Below are 17,812 nucleotides of genomic sequence, written 5' to 3'. Positions count from 1 at the left end.
GATCTATTGCGTTGGAGGATTCAGAGACGAAATCGAATTCAGGGAAGGTTAGCTTGAGAAGAAGGTCGGTGCTTGTTCCTGTTCTTTCTCGTCCGGAGCTCGTGGTGGTGTGGCGGTGTTGATGGAGGTGGTTGTGCGGTGGTGATGGTGGTGGAGGTGGTGCAGTGGTGATGGTGATGGTTGTGGTGCGGTGGTGGTGGTGGCTTTTGTTGAGAGAGAAAGTTAGGGAGAGAGTGTGATTGTTGTGAATCTGTACATTGTATGTTTATACACTGTATTTTTGTGTGAAGAGTTGATATGGGTTTGATGAAGGTAGTTCAGACTGTAGATAGAGAGAGAGAAGAGAGAGAGAGATGGTTTTTTTGGTGATGATCTGCAAATAGAGAGAGAAGAGTGACAGATAGGTTTTTTTTTGAAAATGACCAAAATGCCCCTTCAGAAAAGGACAAAATAGTAGGGGTTTTTTTAAGAAATCTGATCTGATTTGAGTTTTGGACCAAAAAGGCAATAAAAACGAAACCACAGGGACCCAGATGTAAAAAGTTTGAGATTTGGACTAAAATGACAAAAGTTCCCAAACCACAGGGACCAAAATGGCAGTTTACTCTTTCTTTTTTTTTTTTGAAACTTTTATTTATTTTGTTTTGTTTTTTTAAGTGGTGGGGTTCTTTGCTACCCAACCATGTTTAAATGATTGTGATATTAAGGGAATGTTTGGCTAAGCTTTTTGAAACAACTTATTGATTTATTGGCTTTTTGAAGAAGTCACTATGGAGTGACTTATTGACTTTTTTCCCTCACATACACCCTCATTGCCAAACATCATTTTAGAGCTTATAACTTTTCAAAAAGTCAATAAGTCAATAAGTTGTTTCAAAAAGCTTAGCCAAACATGCCCTAAGTTTATTATTGTTAAAGCAAATACCATAAAAAACAATATACTTTCTATTTTTTCTCATAAAAGTCCCTCAATTTTTTTTTTTGCATATAAAAGTCCCTTAACTTCTTAAATTTGAACATTATTGTGATTATTTTAAAAAAAGAGAACTGGTAACCGGTTGTCCCGATAGTTTTGGTTACGTGGCTTTAAAAAAATAAAAAAATGGATTTCACATGATAAACCCTAGCAACTGAAACGTCAAAGAAGGAGGAAACGAAGCGTATCGGAACTCAAACTCGAAGAAATACTTGAAATCAATTACAGGTACGAAATCAGTTTCTTGTGAACATAATCGACATCACCATTCTTTTAATCCACGTTGCTTGATTAACATCATGTTTTTAATCCACGTAGCACGATACTCAATTTTTTGTTTTTTTGTTATGGATTATATATGCATGTTTTTGTAGGATAGAGTCATATTTGAATGAAGAAGATGATGATTTTAGTGATGCTACTTATGAAGCAAGTACTGAAGAATATGAATTGTCAGATTCGTTGCCATTAGATCTTGAAGATGAGGATTTTGTTTCTATTTCAAATAGGACAAACGATGATCCTTTTTTAAATAAACTTAGTTACGAGAATATGCAGCCGCATTATGGTAATGATGTTGACAACGATGTTGGTGAAACTTTAGTCGAGGGTGACGATGATCTAAACATTTGTAACACCCGGTCTTTTATTTCAAGGTTTAACGTAAATTTTACGTAAAACAATTCGTGTAATTAAGATTACATAAACATTTGGAAATACGGGTTTATTAAAACTTTTAATAAATCATAAGTTATTCTATATAACGTGATCGAATTCGTTGTTTAAAAATTACAACGTAGCAAAATGCGGAAGCGTGTATCATTATCGTGTTCGGTTCTTCGCTGAGCTTGATCGTCTTCCGGCATCCAAGGTGTACCTACATTTCATAAACATGAAATGCTTTAGTCATACGGGGTTTAAATCATGTCCGAACGATGTCCGGGAAACAATTGATTTTCAAATGAAAAACAAAATATATAAAAGAATATCTCCACCGTAAATTACGGTGGGACCGTAATTTACGGTGGCACCTGGGTTCAAGCTTTTCTACCGTAAAACAGTAGACCTTCACCGTAAACAAATCATCTCCACCGTAAATTACGGTGGGACCGTAATTTACGGTGGACACTGGGTTCAGCCTTTCCATTTTGCCGTAATTTGACACGAAATCTTTCGTATCTTTCAAACCGCTTATCCGTTTGACCTACCGTTTCTTCCTACATGTTTGTAATTTAATTCTCCATTATATGGAGTTAAGATCTGACATCCGGATTAAATAAAATTGAGACTTTTAAGCCTTCGGCTTATTATCTTTTCAACAATTTTCGACCCGACTATGTGATTATCAAACAAACATGTTTGTTTGACCACCATTCATCATGAACCCTTAAATTCTAATATTGTCAATCATATTAAGTACTGAACACGGGTTTCTACACAATTATTTACTCGTTTTCGTTTAAAATCTTATTTTGACCCGTTAAGGGTATTTACGACCATTTTAGCACGAACGGTGCTCATTTCTCATGTACCTCATAGTTCCACCAATTTGTTATTAGCTAGTCTTCCACCACAACTATGAATGTGGTGGATTTAACGAAATGGACTATTTATTCCGAGTTTAATCCTACGGATGTGTTATTTTTGCGGCAACACACAATTTAAGCATTTAACTTTTGAAAGTTTATGTCTACAACTTGCGCGTCTAAAGGTTACAAGATCGTAAGATAAGTTCCTAAACAACCTTTATAAGTTGTTTGCTCAATTTACCCTTCAAGGGCATTTTAGTCGACATTAGCCCCTCCTTTACTACGAGGGGCTTTCACTACCTATTTGACCAAGTTTGTATGTTAACTATAATCGTATGCATACGTACCTGGCTAGGGTCAACATATAGACCCAATTTATACCTTGCTTTTATCATCACACTTAGTGTGGGCGAAATTAACTGAATCGCTAATCGCTCCTGTTAACACAAGACTTAACAATCGCATTAGTCGATATTGTCAAATAGTGTTATCACCACCATTTGACCCGTTCGGCCTATATGCCCAACGTTGCCTATTAAATCAAAAACATGGTTTTTGACTTCTAATTCATACATCCATCCCGTCCCGGATTTCATTACCGAATCCCCTTTTTGCCATAAACATGGTTTTTATCATCTTTATATGTTCCGACTCGTATCAATCACGTCGGAAATCCATATCTTCAATATTAGCATTATTGCATCTATAACGTATAGAATGAACAAGTAATCTACACAATTATGTAAGTTTCACTTACCTTGCATCCGAGCTATTCTTTTCTTCCATGCTTGACTTGTTTGACCCGCTTTCACTCCAAGCTTCCACCTAGCTTGTTACGCGTCAAACTATCATCATCGTTTTCAAGGTGGTTAGTTTAATCATATTCTAATACGATTATTCCACCTTATGTATTTCATAACAAAATTGCTATTTATCGTATTATAGGTCAGTTTGACCTTTTTAATAGTCAAATGCCCATTAGTATACAAATTTGCATTTTCGAGTTATCAACTAGTTTTAGCACTCTTTAACTACTCGGTAGGCGTTATCTTTGGACCTCCGTTTTAACCAAAGTTCTAATCGCGTTTAACACATTTAGAACTCTCCTTAATCACTTTTTGCATAATAGTCGAAACATCACAACTAGGTGTTTTAATTACAAAATTCTAGTTTCGAGCCTTCTTTGAGGCATTTCAACGAACACCTTAAGGGCAGAATTTTACATGTTTATTTATGATGTTCATAACTTGTCATATAGCCAAATCTAACATCAAACGGTCTATTTTATATAAAGGTTAACATCAATAAATCAGAAATCGCTTCATAATATCAAATTACACTAGAACAACATTTGAAATCCTAGTGTTCATCAAGTTCTACATAACCCACTAATCACCTACAATGGTGTTCATGGATTTTACTAAAATTTCACATGATTTCAACTTGTATTTGTCTAGGGTTTGTCCCTAGACACTATATTGTTCTTAATTCATCATAAAACAAACATGCAACCATGAATTTCAGATTTTTCCCAATTTCATGAGAATTTTGAGTCGAGAGTTTTCATCAAATTTTACATACCTTGTAATCCTCTTGTGATGAGGATCAATAATCCATGCTTGGATTTCGATTTAGGCTTGATTTCCCCTTTCAATTTTGTGAATTCTTGGAGTTTAGGGTTTGAGCTCTAGAAGCTCTGTGGAAATCGCAGGAACACACGTACGTGTGTGTTTTTGTTGAGTTAAGTTTGATTAAATCCAAACTTTATTACATTTGCCCATGTTTAGTCCCTCTAGTTTCATAGTTTATAAAAGGGTTATCTATTTTATGTTTCTTTTATTGTTTTTACCACACTTAACTAACTAGGTTGATATTCCTAGTTACTTAGTGGGTTCCGGGAAGTCATAACCGTTTTATTTTTAAGTCACGTTAATTCGGAGTTCTTATAAACCTTATTTACTTAAATCCCAATATTTACCGGGTTACTTTCACCACTAACGGTATTTTACCCACTCTTTTGTATTAATGAGGTTTAATTACTAAACCCGTTTTGGGGGTGTTACAACATTGACGAAGATAACGAAGGTACACAACACGTTGAAAAAGGGAAAGTATATCCAATTCATGGTCCAAACATGAATTGGAAAGACATGCGGACGATTCTTCGGGATAGGTATGAAAGTCCTACACAATTGAAGTTTGCTATATGTTGTTATGGAGTAGTAAATGGATATATGTTAAGTTATAAAAAAAATGAAACAAAAAGGCTCTTAGTTGTATGTGGTAACAAAGATGTTGGTTATTCTTGTCCGTTTAGATTATGGGCATCTTGGATGAAAACTGAGAAATCTTTTCAGATTAAAAGCCTTAATGATAATCACAACTGTAGTAGAAATTACAGTTTAGAGTCCCTAGTGACAGCCTCATGGATTGCAAAAATGTACCTTAGAGAACTCATTACAAGACCTTTTGTTAGAATAAGAGACATGCAAGCGGATATATTGCGTGTCTACAAGGTTAAAGTAAGTAGAGGTCAGCGTTGTCGAGCAAAATCTATGGCAATGTTTGAAATAGAGGGTGGACTGAAAGAACACTATGCACGGATATGGGAAAATGCACATGAGATTTTAAGATCCAATCCCGGAAGTTCTGTGAAAGTGGGAGTAAATGGTATGCTAGATGGAAGTAATGTGTTCAGTAGGATTTATATATGTTTTAAAGCTTTAAAAGAAGGTTGGGTTGCATGCAGGAATGTAATAGGCTTAGATGGAACATTTTTAAAGGGTTATGTAAAGTGAACTTTAACAACAACAGGTCGAGATGCAAATAACCAGATTTATCCCATAGCTTGGGCTGTTGTGGAAGTAGAGAACAAAGACAACCGGAAGTGGTTCATTGAATGCTTAAAAGATGATATTGGCATAAGTGATGGGAGGGGTCTTACAATTATATCTGACTAACATAAGGTACAATTGGTTTAACTTATGTAATCACTATTTTTAATTATATCTCATTTACTTATATCTTATTACGTAATCAGGGACTTGTAGAAGTTGTAAAAGATTTGCTTCCTCATGTCGAACATAGGCAATGTACAAGGCATATATGTGTTAATTTAAAGAAGTAACATAATGAGGTGGAATTTAGAAATTTCTTTTGGGCAGCATTCAAAACAACTCTTGAGCACGAATTTGTCTATATTTTGGATAAAATAAAATCTATTAGCATTGAGGCATATAATCATCTAATTGAGAAAGATCCAAATACATGGTCTAGGGCGTTCTTTGAAACTGATAGAGCATGTGAATCTGTAGAGAATGGGATTAGCGAGAGCTTTAATTCAGTGATTATGAATGCAAGAAGAAAACCAGTTATCACAATGTTGGAAGAGATTAGAATGTTTATTATGGAAAGGAACTATGAACTAAGTAAAAAAATCATTGAAATGGGAAGGTAATGTATGCCTAGCTATAAGGACGAAGATACAAGAATGGTCAAAAGAATCAAGGTAAGTCGATACTTGTTTTTCTGTTTTGGACTTTTTTTGCTGTTTATAGTTGTTTTTGTTGTTTATGGTTGTTTTTTGCTGTATTTTTAGCTATTTATGGGCTGTTTTTGCTGTTTATAGCTATTTTTAATTAGTTTTATATGATTATATTTAAGAAATGGATCGTTATCCAAGCAACGGCAATGTGTTTGAGGTACGGGATGGAAATGAAGCTTACAATGTGGATCTAGATAACAGAGAATGTAGTTGCAGATTGTGGCAAATATCTGGATTACCATGTTTGCATTCAATAACTGCTATATACTACAACAAAAAATCCGGAGGATTATGTAAGTGACTGGTTCAAAGTTGAGAAGTTCAAGGATACTTACAAGCACAATATGAAACCGTTAAATAGAAGCAAAATGTGGAAGGTAACATCTTACATTATGAAACCGTTCTTATTTTACCCAATCCCTATATATATAGGTTATATTATCTTTGTTCTAAATTCCTCGTTTATGATTCTAATGAGCAAGTTTGAACCCATGAAATCACATAAGAACTTAGTGCGAAAACGAGTATTTAGACAAGATATACTTTCATGTACTTATACTTTTATATACTTAAATTCCGAACCCGTATCACCATTTTGTTGTCGTTCATATGAACTATACTGACCCATACCACTCCTAATAATATGTTCATATGACCTGTACTGACCCATATTGCTTCTATAATATGTCAGATGCTCCGGTGTCCATTATTGAGAGTGGTGCAATAATGAAATTAATAGAATAATATTGATATGAGCTAGATAGATAATAGAGTTTTAGAGCTTTCAACTTGAAACATCTAAAGTTGCAATTAACAAAAACATGACACAACCAAATGCCAAAACTCCAACAAGCTTACAATCTATGAGAAACCAGCAAGCAGCAACCCTAAATGAAAATCTAAAAACCAACAACTATTGTCATTTCACTTATAAATATCACTGTTTTTCCTCGGGATTTGAAGTTTCCTTGATCTCGTCCCCTGTCTCGTCCTGCCACAAATAAAATCAACTTCAACAAACGAACGTACATACGAATTCATATGATAAAACACAAGAACAAGTGGCAGTGTGGCACTAACATTGTGCAAAAAAAAAAAAAAAAATTATACTTCCACCACACAATGTCAGCAATAACATTTTGATGCCACACATATTTCGATTAGGATATTTGACTATTAAACATTTAAAACACCCTTTAATTTTTTCAACCCGACCACACACACACACATGAGAGAGAGAGAGAGAGAGACCGCAACATCAGACGTCCACAAAGTGAGGTTATCCCGCAGAAGTTGCATGATCAACGTGCTATCTTTGTATGAATCCTCACCAAGTGTGTCTAACTCAGAGATGGCTTCATCAAATGCCTGCAATTAACCACAACCAACGTTTAATAAAAAAATACACTGGAAAATACATAATCGAATCGGTTTACCGAATATACTGATTTACCTGCTTAGCAAGACTGCAAGCACGGTCAGGTGAGTTGAGAATTTCATAATAGAACACCGAGAAGTTGAGTGCAAGACCCAACCGTATCGGATGGGTGGGAGCCAAATCAGCTAAAGCAATATCCTACACAGTAAAAACAATTTCACAAAATCAGGGTATTAAAAAATCAAACAAACTTAACGATCATCATCAGCATTCAATAATTCATATACCTGAGCAGATTTGTATCCTAATAAAGTATTCTCAGCAGCCTCTTTCCTTTCGGCTCCCGTCTTAAACTCAGCTAAGTATCTGTAATAATCACCTTTCATCTTCAAGTAAAACACCTTAGACTCAGCAGACGACGCTGACGGAATAAGATGAGACTCGAGAAGAGCCAAGATGCCGTCACAGATCTTGCTCAATTCGGTCTCGATCTTACCCCTGTAGCTCTTGATTGTGGTAACGTGATCTTCGTTCCCACGGCTTTCTTCTTTCTGTTCGATGGAGGAAATGATCCTCCATGAAGCTCTCCTAGCACCGATTACGTTCTTGTAAGCTACGGAAAGAAGATTTCTTTCCTCCACTGTCAACTCTTCGGAATCCACGATCTTCACTACCTTCTCCATGAACTCCACCATTTCTTCGTACCTTTCGGCTTGCTCTGCTAGTTTAGCCATGTACACGTTTTCTTCACGAGACGCTTCGGTTTGCACCATTTTTTTGGTTGATTACTCGCTATACAAAATCAATCTAACAGATAAACAATCAATGAAAGATCTATGATTCTATATAAGATCGAAGTATCAAATGTGTGATGTTTGGGGTTAGTAAAGAATCAAAAGTGTATAGGTAATTCAATCCGATTGACAACAAGATCATCATCAGCATTCAGCAAAGATGTGGTGTTTGAAGAGGAAAGAGGTTTGAATTGGAACATTTACCCGATAACAAGCCAAGATGAGCTGCTATGGAAAGATGTTCGAATTGGAACAACACATGAACCAAACACGAAATTTGTGGGTTTGGGTTTAGTCTAAACATGTGCGGGTCAGTTTCAAGTTGAACCTGCGAACACGTTTAGTCAAATGGGTCGTGTCCGTATTGAACCCAGGTTGACCCATTTAACCCTTTAATATTATATTCTGTTTTTTTTTTTTTCCAAAAGGTGTTTTTATGTCACAACTCATAAGTTAAATTGGTTGGGTATTTTATGCAACAATTATATTAAAAAATTGACATAAGATTTTATAATTAAAATTAATTTTTTTATATACATTTGTAATTTTTGTTGTTAAATTTTATTTTGAAATTACTACTATGCAAAAAAAAAAATGGTTAAACGGGTAGTGTTCGGGTCAACCCGCGACTATTCATGTCGTGTTTGGGTTCATCTATCTGACATGATTTTCGGGTTTGGGTCATGTTCAGGTTCGTGTAAAATTTCGAGTTGGGGTCGGGTTGGACCCGTGACTCGACCCGTTTAGAACCCCTACACTGAAGCAGAGTTCGTAAAAGCAACAATTTGTGCTTGTCAGGTAACATGGCTTAAGAGGATACTCGAAGTCTCAAACACATTGGTTTAATTCAAGACGCAAGGACTACCATCTTCTGTGGATTGTGATTAAATGTCAACTATTAAGCTATCAAAAAACCGAGTTATACACTATGAAGTTAATGCTGTAAAATATCGGATATCGGTCAAGGACCGATATTTGAAATATAGGTTATCTCGGTGAGATATTGGTGGGATATCGGTAATTTTAATATAATGCAGAATCTATACTATATAATAAAAGAAACCATTGTACAAATGAAAAGTAGAGGAGCATGCTTGGGATGTGTGAAGTGTCTGAAGTAAACTAAATCAAGATGTTTTAGTTTAGGAGAAGGATTGTAGGAGTCTGGAGACTAAGGTAGTGTTTGTTTTTCTAAAAAAATCTGCGCAGGCTCTTCTGTCTGCGCCACCCAGACCACGCGCAGACATTGCCACCTGCAGACTGTTTGTTTTTCCGAAGACGTTTCATTAAAAAAATGTGTGTGCGAGCTCTTCTTGGTGCAGACTTGGCTCAGCCACTTCTAAGATCTTCTAAGGTCTGCAGAGAGTTAACACCCACCCACCACCACCATCCACCACCACCAGCGTCCACGTCCACCATCCACCACCCACCGTCCACGTCCACCACCACCACCGTCCACCACCATCCACCGTCCACCACCACCAGTTTATTTTAGAAGTCTACATACGTTAAAAAACAAACAACCTTCTTCTTGCAGACTGCAGAGGTTTGGTCCACCTCTTCTTCTATAGATGTGGTCCGCAGACTGTAGACATTTTACCTCTTAAAAAACAAACTGCACCTAAGTCGTGGGTAGTTTAGCTGGTATAATAAATCCATGATCCATTGTATTTAAAGAGCATATGCTCACCTAAATAAGCTATGCAATTGATCACTCTGTTTGTATTCATTTTATTAAGTGTGTGTGATACCAAACACTAAGTTTTACGGAACACATTGTACACTCACTTATACAATAACAATGAAGCAGAGTGAGCCAATTTCTAGCTACAAAAGTACAAACTAATCTAAACAAACTACATAACCATACCGTTATTTTCTTTTCTACAAAATCTAACAATTCGGTAATGTTTCGATTCACATATCTTAATAGCTTTCGCTCGGTGATTCAAGCAGTTCACATATTGAATCAAATGAAAGTTAATAGATCTACATGAATACAGAGTTAACAAGCCCCTAAAACCAGTCGAAATAGCTCCATACACAGGCGGAAAATATATATATATATATATATATATATATATAAACAAACTGGTGACAGTGACACGAGTAATGAATGAATCGTGAAGCAGGTAACTATTACAAAAATACCTGGATCGATAGGGGCGAGAGCTGCGAGTGCGTATCCAAGGGTTTGTGACTTGTGAGTGTGGTTTCTGTGCCGATAGTGATGGGGAAAAGATTTTAGGGTTTATATACGCGGCCACCTTTTGAGACCAGAGAGAGGGTGAATACACCCAATTAGATGACGGCAGGTGGCGGTCAAAGGATCCAATGTACTTATTCAGATATAATTGGACCAAATTCAATCAAAATTCTCCTAAACCCTATAAATACTAACCCACTTCAATCTTTTTATTTTTCAAACCCAAAACAACTCCCACTACATTACTCTCCTAAACCCTTCAACTCGTCTAATTTTTTACCCAATCTTTAAAAAAATGGATTTCGAGTTCCCTTTTTTTCTCTCCTGCCCGACTTTCCCGACGATGAAGATTCATCGTCAAGCGATAGTAGCTTAATTTTCTTCCAAAATCTCATCCAACAAGCGGAGCTACTAGACACGGCATCGTCTAGTAAAAAAAAGTTGCCCGTCGAGATCGTGTGGGAGGCCACGAAACACTCATGGCCGATTATTTTGTCGATAATCCAAAATTTAATGCCGATATTTTTTGTCAGAGGTTTCGTATGTCCAAGTCTTTGTTCCTAAAAAATGTTAGTGACGTGGAAGCGAATAACGAGTGGTTTCAAGTGGGCTTGGACGGGAGAATGAAGAAAAGTTTCACGCTGTTGCAAAAGGTTACTTCTGCGATTAAACAACTTGCAACTGGTAACCCACCAGTTAGATCTACCTCACCTTGAAGCGAATTCCGACGACGAGTAGTTTGTTTTTTTTTATTTTTCTAGTTTGAATGTAATTTTAATTTTTAATTTAATGAAATGTCTTTTCTTAAATTTTATTTAATTTTTATTAATATTTGTTTAATTTATAATACATGCATAATTACAAAAAATAAAAAAAAAAAAAACAAAGAAAAAGCAAGTCCCCCAAGAGAGGAGTGCCGCCATCAAATTGAGGGTGTGGGGGGAGTTAAGTGGGGAGTTGACGTGGCGCGTGCTGATTGGCTGTGGGTAAGAGAGGTCACTCCCCACTTAGAGGAGTGCCCCTTACACCCTAATGACCGGCTTGATTGGATAACCGAACCGAGAAACCAAATAAAGGTACATGTCTAAGGGATTTTCTAATGGCACACCCCCTGTCTATCTACACACTTTTTCAATTCAATACGCATCGTATAGGCCTATACGATACGTATTGAAATAAAGTAAAAAACATGGCAGGCTGACAGGTGCAGGTTATGTCTGGCGGCGGGCTTGATACGCATCGTATAGGCCTATACAATGCGTATCGGCCCCTGTTTTTTAAAATTTATTTTTTGTTGTATTGTATCGAATGCGAACCTGAGAAACGAAAGGGATTTCGAGCAGTTGGTCGATGATATGATAGATAAAGATCTTGACACGATTATTTCCATTTTCAAGTATTATTAAAACAATTCAAGCCCACCAGTCTACAATGTGATTCCTAATTTGCGGAACATAATCGCAGATTGTCTAAAGAAATGATTTTATCATGTGTCATGGGGTAAACAAATACCAAGGGTGTATACAGATCTCTATTCGGTCATCATTCCAAACTTTCACACACGAATATGTGGTTCCCAATTTGCGGAACATAATCCCAGATTGTCTAAAGAAGCGCTTTTATCATGTGTCATATTAGATGTGTTATGGTGAGATTTTTCAAGTTTGCACAGTGGGAGAAAAGACCAGCACCTCTGTCAGTATTGTCCTTTAAATTCGCATAAACATATATTCGTTTCATAACCTCCTACTATAAATTAACCACAACTCACCCGATACGTCTTCAATGATGATTCGAAACATTCACGAACCACAATGGACTCGAACTCATACTACTCTAATATGACACATGATAAAAGCGCTTCTTTAGACAATCTGGGATTATGTTCCATTTTATGACACATGATACGGCACGCTTACCTTAATCACATCTTCCATAGAGTCACAGATCCGACAATAGGGCCCACGGATCTTATGCCCACCCAAGACCGACCTCTGGATCACACATGATAAAAGCGCTTCTTTAGACAATCTGGGATTATGTTCCTTTTTATGACACATGATACGGCACGCTTACGTTAATCGCATCTTCCATGGAGTCACAGATCCGACAATAGGGCCCACGGATCTTATGCTCACCCAAGACCAACCTCTGGATCACACATGATAAAAGCGCTTCTTTAGACAATCTGGGATTATGTTCCGTTTTATGACACATGATACGGCACGCTTACCTTAATCACATCTTCCATGGAGTCACAGATCTCACAATACGATGCATATCGGCCCCTGTTTTTTTGAATTTATTTTTTGTTGTGTTGTGTCGAATGCGAATCCGAGAAACGAAAGGGATTTCGAGCAGTTGGTCGATGATATGATAGATAAAGATCTTGACACGATTATTTCCATTTTTCAAGTATTATTAAAACCATTCAAGCCCACTAATCTACAATGTGGTTCCCAATTTGCGGAACATAATCCCAGATTGTCTAAACAAACGCTTTTATCACGGGTCATGTGGTAAACAAATACCAAGGGTGTATACAAATCTCTATTCGGTCATCTTTCCAAGCTTTTACACACGAATATGTGGTTCCCAATTTGCGGAACATAATCCCAGATTGTCTAAAGAAGCTTTTATCATGTGTCATATTAGATGTGTTAAGGTGAGATTTTTCAAGTTTGCACAGTGGGAGAAAAGACCAACACCTCTGTCAGTATTGTCCTTTAAATTCGCATAAACATATATTCGTTTCATAACCTCCTCCTATAAATCAACCATAACTCACCCGATATGTCTTCTATGATGATTCGAAACATTCACGAACCACAATGGACTCAAACTCATACTACTCTAATATGACACATGATAAAAGTGATTCTTTAGACAATCTGGGATTATGTTCCATTTTATGACACATGATACGACACGCTTACCTTAATCACATCTTTCATGGAGTCACAGATCCGACAATAGGGCCCACGGATCTTATGCCCACCCAAGACCGACCTCTGGATCACACATGATAAAAGCGCTTCTTTAGAAAATCTGGGATTATGTTCCGTTTTGCGACACATGATATGGCACGCTTACGTTAATCACATCTTCCACGGAGTCACAGATCCGACAACAGGGCCCACGGATCTTAAACTCACCCGAGACCAACCTCTAGATCACACATGATAAAAGCGTTCCATTAGACAATCTGGGATTATGTTTCGTTTTATGACACATGATACGACACGCTTACCTTATCACATCTTCCATGGACTCACAGATCTGACAATACGATGCATATCGGCCCCTGTTTTTTTGAATTTATTTTTTGTTGTGTTGTGTCGAATGCGAACCCGAGAAATGAAAGGGATTTCGAGCAGTTGGTCAATGATATGATAGATAAAGATCTTGACACGATTATTTCCATATTCAAGTATTACTAAAACCATTCAAGCCCACCAGTCTACAATGTGGTTCCTAATTTGCAGAACATAATCCCAGATTGTCTAAACAAACGCTTTTGTCATGTGTCATGTGGTAAACAAATACCAAGGGTGTATACAGATCTCTATTCGGTCATCTTTCCAAGCTTTTACACATGAATATGTGGTTCCCAATTTGCGGAACATAATCCCAGATTGTCTAAAGAAGCGCTTTTATCATGTGTCATATTAGATGTGTTAAGGTGAGTTTTTTCAAGTTTGCACAGTGGGAGAAAAGACCAGCACCTCTGTCAGTATTGTCCTTTAAATTCGCATAAACATATATTCGTTTCATAACTTCCTCCTATAAATCAACCACAACTCACCCGATACGTCTTCTATGATGATTCGAAACATTCACGAACCACAATGGACTCAAACTTATACTACTCTAATATGACACATGATAAAAGCGCTTCTTTAGACAATCTAGGATTATTTTCCATTTTATGACACATGATATGGCACGCTTACCTTAATCACATCTTCCATGGAGTCACAGATCCGACAATAAGGCCCATGGATCTTATGCCCACCCGAGACCGACTTCTGGATGACACATGATAAAAACGCTTCTTTAGACAATCTGGGATTATGTTCCGTTTTATGACACATGATACGGCACGCTTACGTTAATCACATCTTCCATGGACTCACGGATCCGACAATAGGGCCCACGGATCTTATGCCCACCCGAGACCAACCTCTGGATCACACATGATAAAAGCGCTTCTTTAGTCAATCTGGGATTATGTTCCGTTTTATGACACATGATACGGCACACTTACCTTAATCACATCTTCCATGGAGTCACAGATCTGACAATATGATGCGTATCGGCCCCTGTTTTTTTGAATTTATTTTTTGTTGTGTTGTGTCGAATGCGAACCCGAGAAACGAAAGAGATTTCGAGCAGTTGGTCGATGATATGATAGATAAAGATCTTGACATGATTATTTCCATTTTCAAGTATTATTAAAACCATTCAAGCCCACCAGTTTACAATGTGGTTCCCAATTTGCGGAACATAATCCCAGATTGTCTAAAGAAACGCTTTTATCATGTGTCATGTGGTAAACAAATAGCAAGGGTGTTTACAAATCTCTATTCGGTCATCTTTCCAAGCTTTTACACATGAATATGTGGTTCCCAACTTGCGGAACATAATCCCAGATTGTCTAAAGAAGCGCTTTTATCATGTGTCATATTAGATGTGTTATGGTGAGATTTTTCAAGTTTGCACGTTGGAGAAAAGACCAGCACCTCTGTCAGTATTGTCCTTCGCATAAACATATATTCGTTTCATAACCTCCTCCTATAAATCAAACACAACTCACCCGATACGTCTTCTATGATGATTCGAAACATTCACGAACCACAATGGACTCAAACTCATACTACTCTAATATGACACATGATAAAAGCGCTTCTTTAGACAATCTGGGATTATGTTCCATTTTATGACACATGATACGGCACGCTTACCTTAATCACATCTTCAATGGAGTCACAGATCCGACAATAGGGCCCACGGATCTTATGCCCACTCGAGACCGACCTCTGGATCACACATGATAAAAGCGCTTCTTTAGACAATCTGGGATTATGTTCCGTTTTTTGACACATGATACGACACGCTTACGTAATCACATCTTCCATGGAGTCATAGATCCGACAATAGGGCCCACGGATCTTACGCCCACCCGAGACCGACCTTTGGATCACCTATGATAAAAGCGCTTCTTTAGACAATCTGGGATTATGTTCCGTTTTATGACACATGATACAACACGCTTACGTTAATCACATCTTCCATGGAGTCACAGATCTGACAATACGATGCGTATCGGCCCTTGTTTTTTTGAATTTATTTTTTGTTGTGTTGTATCGAATGCGAACCCAAGAAACGAAAGGGATTTCGAGTAGTTGGTCGATGATATGACAGATAAAGATCTTGACACAATTATTTCCATTTTCAAGTATTATTAAAACCATTCAAGCCCACCAGTCTACAATGTGGTTCCCAATTTGCGGAACATAATCCCAGATTGTCTAAAGAAATGCTTTTATCATGTGTCATGTGGTAAACAAATACCAAAGGTGTATACAGATCTCTATTCGGTCATCTTTCCAAGCTTTTACACACGAATATGTGGTTCCCAATTTGCGGAACATAATCCCAGATTGTCTAAAGAAGCGCTTTTATCATGTGTCATATTAGATGTGTTATCTTGAGATTTTTCAAGTTTGCACAGTGGGAGAAAAGACCAGCACATCTGTCAGTATTGTCCTTTAAATTCGCATAAACATATATTCATTTCATAACCTCCTCCTGTTAATCAACCACAACTCACCCGATACGTCTTCTATGATGATTCGAAATATTCACGAACCACAATGGACTCATACTCATACTACTCTAATATGACACATGATAAAAGCGCTTCTTTAGACAATATGGGATTATGTTCCATTTTATGACACATGATACGACACGCTTACCTTAATCACATCTTCCATGGAGTCATCCGACAATAGGGCCCACGGATCATATGCCCACCGGAGACCGACATCTAGATCACACATGATAAAAGCGCTTCTTTATATAGTCTGGGATTATGTTCCGTTTTATGACACATGATACGACACTCTTAAGTTAATCACATCTTCCATGGAGTCACAGATCAGACAATAGGGCCCACAGATCTTATGCCCACCCGAGACCAACCTCTGGATCACATATGATAAAAGCGCTTCTTTAGACAATCTGGGATTATGTTCCGTTTTATGACACATGATACGACACGCTTACCTTAATCACATCTTCCATGGAGTCACAGATCTGACAATAGGGCCCACGGATCTTTCTTCAAGATTTACGTCTGATGTCCAAGTTTGATCACATTTGACTTCATCTGCGGCAGTCCTATGACTTTCTTGGTTTAATAATCCGTTCAATTTCGAGACACGAAAGGGATTTCGAGTAGTTGGTTCAATAATCCGTTCAATATCAGCGTTGTTTATCACCCTGTGTGAGCATTGGAAGCCCGGCAAATAGTCTTGCAATTACATCTTCAATCGAGACCGCATTATTAATTATAATGAAGCAATGAAGATTGAATGTGCAAAACCACAACCGTTTTTTACTACGGAAACGGTGGTATGGGAAATACAAACCTGACACGAACCACAATAGACTCAAACTCATACTACCCTTGTCGTTCCGTATTTTCTCCTTTTCTAATTCTCGAATAATCTCTTAACGTATGACATATGATAAAAGCGCTTCTCTAGACAATCTGGGATTATGTTCCATTTTATTACAATTGTGAGTTGGTCAAACCTTTCTAAAAGTAGAAAAAATTAAAACAGAAGAAAGTGTTCCTCTTTGTTACCAAGCATGTCATCTGAAACAATTAACAGGACATTGTTAAAAGGGAGAATCTATTGGAACACCTGATTGAGAGAAACTTCTTCGAGCTAACTGCCGATATCTCATCCTTATGTTGTTCAGTACTTCTGAGATGATTCAAGTGAGTCCTATGAAGCAAGTGTCTGAACCAACCGAAATCCACAAAGGTATGCCTGTTTGATTCAAGTGAGTCCGAAGCTGTTATTTCAGTTATTTCTATTGATTCAGTACTTCAAGGCATGCCTGTTTGATTCAAGTGAGTCCTATGAAGCAAGTGTCTGTCTATTCAATTGAGAGGAAAGATGACCGAATAGAGATCTGAACCAACCGAAATCCACAAATTCCAACAAATTGTGTCTAATGCAAGGATCTTTGAATGCGGTGTGTACGTTAAATACTGTTCACCGCTTTTTTAGTTCCTTCTCTTGTTAAGTGAGACATTTCATAGAGAACAAGTTCACAGAAGAATGAAACCGAAGTTTTTATTTCTGTTG

The 17,812-nt window shown here is 37.3% G+C and overlaps 1 protein-coding gene and 1 long non-coding RNA gene across 4 annotated transcripts; both read right to left on the bottom strand.

Moving 5' to 3' along the window:
* Window positions 1–1,691: 1,691 nt before the first annotated feature.
* On the bottom strand, window positions 1,692–4,286 carry LOC110905728. 2 transcript variants are annotated; one of them, XR_002573375.2, is made up of 4 exons: window positions 4,087–4,286; window positions 3,263–3,350; window positions 2,853–2,942; window positions 1,692–1,853 (listed from the first exon to the last, which is right to left on the bottom strand). It is a non-coding gene; the product is annotated as an uncharacterized LOC110905728 (long non-coding RNA). The 2 variants fall into 2 exon arrangements; XR_004878320.1 differs by lacking the exon at window positions 2,853–2,942.
* Window positions 4,287–6,773: 2,487 nt separating this feature from the next.
* On the bottom strand, window positions 6,774–10,543 carry LOC110908968 (14-3-3-like protein). 2 transcript variants are annotated; one of them, XM_022153973.2, is made up of 5 exons: window positions 10,373–10,543; window positions 7,715–8,219; window positions 7,503–7,625; window positions 7,301–7,417; window positions 6,774–7,040 (listed from the first exon to the last, which is right to left on the bottom strand). In XM_022153973.2, the coding sequence occupies exons 2-5, from the start codon at window positions 8,198–8,200 to the stop codon at window positions 6,987–6,989; spliced, it is 780 nt and encodes a 259-aa protein (XP_022009665.1). In that variant the 5' UTR covers window positions 8,201–8,219; window positions 10,373–10,543; the 3' UTR covers window positions 6,774–6,986. The 2 variants fall into 2 exon arrangements, with proteins under 2 accessions (XP_022009665.1, XP_022009664.1); XM_022153972.2 differs by having other exon boundaries at window positions 7,715–8,234; window positions 10,373–10,542.
* Window positions 10,544–17,812: the final 7,269 nt, after the last annotated feature.

Source organism: Helianthus annuus, chromosome 14 (genome assembly GCF_002127325.2).
Source record: "Helianthus annuus cultivar XRQ/B chromosome 14, HanXRQr2.0-SUNRISE, whole genome shotgun sequence".
NCBI classification, from domain to species: domain Eukaryota; kingdom Viridiplantae; phylum Streptophyta; class Magnoliopsida; order Asterales; family Asteraceae; genus Helianthus; species Helianthus annuus.
This window is presented reverse-complemented; position numbering and strand designations above follow the sequence as displayed.

Coding starts and splice junctions, on each gene's coding strand:
- LOC110908968 (XM_022153973.2), bottom strand. CDS start 8,200: ATGGTGCAAACCGAAGCGTCTCGTGAAGAAAACGTGTACATGGCTAAA. Junction 7,418..7,502: donor CTTGCAGTCTTGCTAAGCAG/GTAAATCAGTAT, acceptor GGTTAATTGCAG/GCATTTGATGAAGCCATCTC. Junction 7,041..7,300: donor TGTGGACGTCTGATGTTGCG/GTCTCTCTCTCT, acceptor TATTTGTGGCAG/GACGAGACAGGGGACGAGAT.